Here is a 3,368-nt window from a genome sequence, read left to right as displayed (position 1 = left end):
CTACCGTCGGAAATTGTCAGCACGATTGGCGCGAGCAGTATTAAAAATCACTGCTGACTTTGAACCACGTGGGAAAAGAAATTAAGGATGTCCTAGAGACGTATTTGGGACATCCCTAAGGCGTGTTTTATAACATGTCTTTTGTCATCCTAGGGATGCTCCTAAAACGTCTAATGTCCGTACAAAAGATGTCCTGAGAGCGTCCATATCTTTAAGACGTCTCTAGCTCATCTGCAGGATATTGAACGTCTTAGAGACGTTCTTAAGATTTTCATAGTTGCTTATGAAATTCCACGTCGAACGGTGCCTAATAGATATATTTTTGACGTTTTGAAGAAAGGACAGAACTTGAGAAGTTTAAAAAAAAATTCAAGATTTTTTCAAATTTTGTACCTTGACTTCAACTTTTAGCATGACCCAGGAAATTTGTTGCAAAAATCTGAAAATTATATGACATAGATCCTAACATATTATCTTTAATTTAAGCCGAAAAAAGTACAAAAATCTTCATTGATTTCCAAGATACGATTAAAAAAGTTCAATCGCATCTGCCTTGAGTTTTTATTCATACGCAAAATAAAGCTAATCTATCCTTTAAGCGATATTATAGTTCACGCATCTTATGCAGGCCTCTTCTTGTTATAAATTTGAACGAGCGTCGACATAATTCTGTCTAATCTTCATGTCTAGTATGACGCCAGTACTGGCTGCCAGTACTGCCTTCCAGCACTGGTGTAATACTGAAAGCCAGTACCGAACATAGTTATGATCCCAAGGTCCTACCAGCACTGTGTCAGTACTGGCGGTCAGTATTGCACCAGTCAGTACTGCGCCAGTAGTCAATTTCCCATTTGGTATAGACCGTTTAGCCTTTCACCTTACAAAAGTATTAAAGTGCTGGCCAGCCACAGGCTAGACCGACTAATTTGCATTAGACTAGAGTCTAAATGGTCTAGGCTGGAGCTGGCCAACACCAGAAAAATTTTCCACTAGGGAAAATTCTTGAATAATCTTTAATATCCTCCTTGAAGAAGAATAAAAACAAAAGATCTTTTCTGATCGGGATTGAACCCGGGACTTAAAATTGTCAGTCAGGTGCTTTACTACCTGATCCAATTTACTTATTTAAGCAAGCGCACCTTTACTTTTAAAAACATCAGTAAGGAAAAAAAAATACTTTGAAGTGTGCTTTTTCACTGTTAAAAATGTTGTCACATTTTTGGCATTTCGGTTTAAGTTAAAGTAACTCAAGTTTTTTATTAAAAATTTCCCTAAACTTCAATCCGGATTTTTAATAATTACCTAAAAAGTAATGTTATTAAATTTTCTAAATACGATTTCGGCTACAATTTTCGACCAATTTAAAAGTTTTTCTTACTAACGCTAGCTAAATTCTCAATGGCTCTTTTTGGACAGATTTGGGAAAACTATTGTTAATTTTTTGTTATTTAAACTTACATTTTTTAAAGTGCAATATATTTAACGTACGGATGCATTAATAACATGTAAATCATTCTAAATGAGTGATGAGGATATTCTATAATCGATACAGGAAGATTCACAAAGCCTGAATTGATAGTTTATTAAAATTAAATAATTTTTTGTGAACACTTATATTTTTCTGAAAAATGTTAAGAAATTCTGAAGGGATTTTGGATATTTATTAAGTGATTTTTGTGTTTAACAAAATTTAAAATAATATGCAAACACTAAAAAAAAAACAAATTCGAGTTTTATGCAATTTTTACGAGGTCCAATTACCTTCTTTAACGTGCTTTATTTGGCTTACCAGAACAATTTTGGCCCAATACAATGTCATTTTATAAGATTATATTGTTATATATAATAATTTGCTTTTTTTTAATGTTTGTACTTTAAATATTGATTAAATTGGATGAAAGACAAAAATCAATCAATATATTTTAAATAGTTCAACAATCTTCTATTGATGATGGTAAGAGTACAATTGTTAATACAACATTATTTATTTATTATAACAAACAATCAATTTGTGCTTTGCGGATGTTTAATTATTGAGCGCAAATAATTAATTTAGCATCATTAATTTTCAATAACTATATACATGTTCTTAATGTATCCATACCGTCAATAGGGACAAAACTGCGCCACCCGGGCGCAGTAACGTTAGTAATTGTTTAAACTTTATGTTTAAAAAAAAATGAAAGCACTTTATATAGTATAGCTCTATTTATATCTTAAGAATTTATTGAGTCTAAATTAAAAAAGAAAACCTTCAGACTTAGCTAAATATTGGAGCCGGAATCGTATTTTGAACATTTTTTCAACATTTTGCCACTGTGCGTCACCCAAAAAATATTTATCGGGGAATTTGCGCGATACCGTATTTTTGCCCATACCGTAATCTCCAGAAGCACATACGATGAAAATCAGGAGCACACACATGAACTTGAATAAATGGCGATCTGTACAAACGAACATTTTTCTTTCTGTTTCGAACTTTGCTGGTCGAGTGGTGCCTTCTTCGAGTGAGTTCTAGGGTTTTATAGTCCTGCGGGATCCGATCGAATCGAGTGACGCAGTGTGAGAAAATCCCTGCTCGAGTATTTTCAGGACTTTTCTACGACGAAAACATCCTACAATAGGAGGATGAAGGGAGGATGGCATGATTGGCGAGGGCAATAGAGCGAAGATGTCGCCTGCTATTGAGGTGCTCCCCGCGTGCCAATATCGACATTCAGAACGATTTGTCTTCATTTGGATCGCGACATCGAGTCGCCCATTTTCAATGAGGATCGAGTGATCCTGGCCATTCCTGAAATAGCACACCTACACGATTCTGTTTGCACCCCCTGCTTTCAGAGGCCTACTAATTTTGGGAGGAAATCTTTATAGAGGCTGAATTTAATTATTGGATTTAGTCAAATAAAGTATGTCGAATTGGGTTATATATATATATATCGATTTTTTACATTTCTTTCTCCCACTCGCTTAATTTGTTTAAATATCCAGAAGTAGAAATTACTTTTAGCTTGAGTAAAAACGCTTAATAATAACCCTTTTCGTTCTCTAAATTTTTTTATCTTGTATTATCAAAGAGTTCGGAAGGCAAACATTTTTTTTAAAGTGAGCTTTGAAAATATTTTCGTGGAAACGCTAGAAGTAAGGTATTTGGTAACTATTTTATTGGCCGCCATATTGGATTTTATCAATAAGCTTTCTTGCATCCCTAGATGCATAATAGGTTGGGTCGAAAGCAAATTATTTTAGAAATCGCAGACAAAAACATGCCTAAAAATAAGTGCATTCCCGAGTCGAAGTTTCGTCGTGTAAGGCGAAAATATTCAAAACCGTAGTTTCGACTTCCTTTCCTTTCAACGCCGCAAACT

General features: G+C 34.3%; 1 protein-coding gene across 1 annotated transcript in view; it reads right to left on the bottom strand.

Moving 5' to 3' along the window:
- LOC117173078 (PBAN-type neuropeptides-like) overlaps positions 1–2,465 on the bottom strand; it is a 5,873-nt gene extending 3,408 nt beyond the window's left edge. Inside the window, exon 1 of the mRNA XM_033361460.1 lies at positions 2,379–2,465. Within this exon, the coding sequence (XP_033217351.1) occupies positions 2,379–2,460 (82 nt within the window). The 5' untranslated portion in view covers positions 2,461–2,465. The remainder of the gene's footprint in view (positions 1–2,378) is intronic.
- Positions 2,466–3,368: the final 903 nt, after the last annotated feature.

Source organism: Belonocnema kinseyi, chromosome 5 (genome assembly GCF_010883055.1).
Source record: "Belonocnema kinseyi isolate 2016_QV_RU_SX_M_011 chromosome 5, B_treatae_v1, whole genome shotgun sequence".
Taxonomy (NCBI): Eukaryota; Metazoa; Arthropoda; class Insecta; order Hymenoptera; family Cynipidae; genus Belonocnema; species Belonocnema kinseyi.
This window is presented reverse-complemented; position numbering and strand designations above follow the sequence as displayed.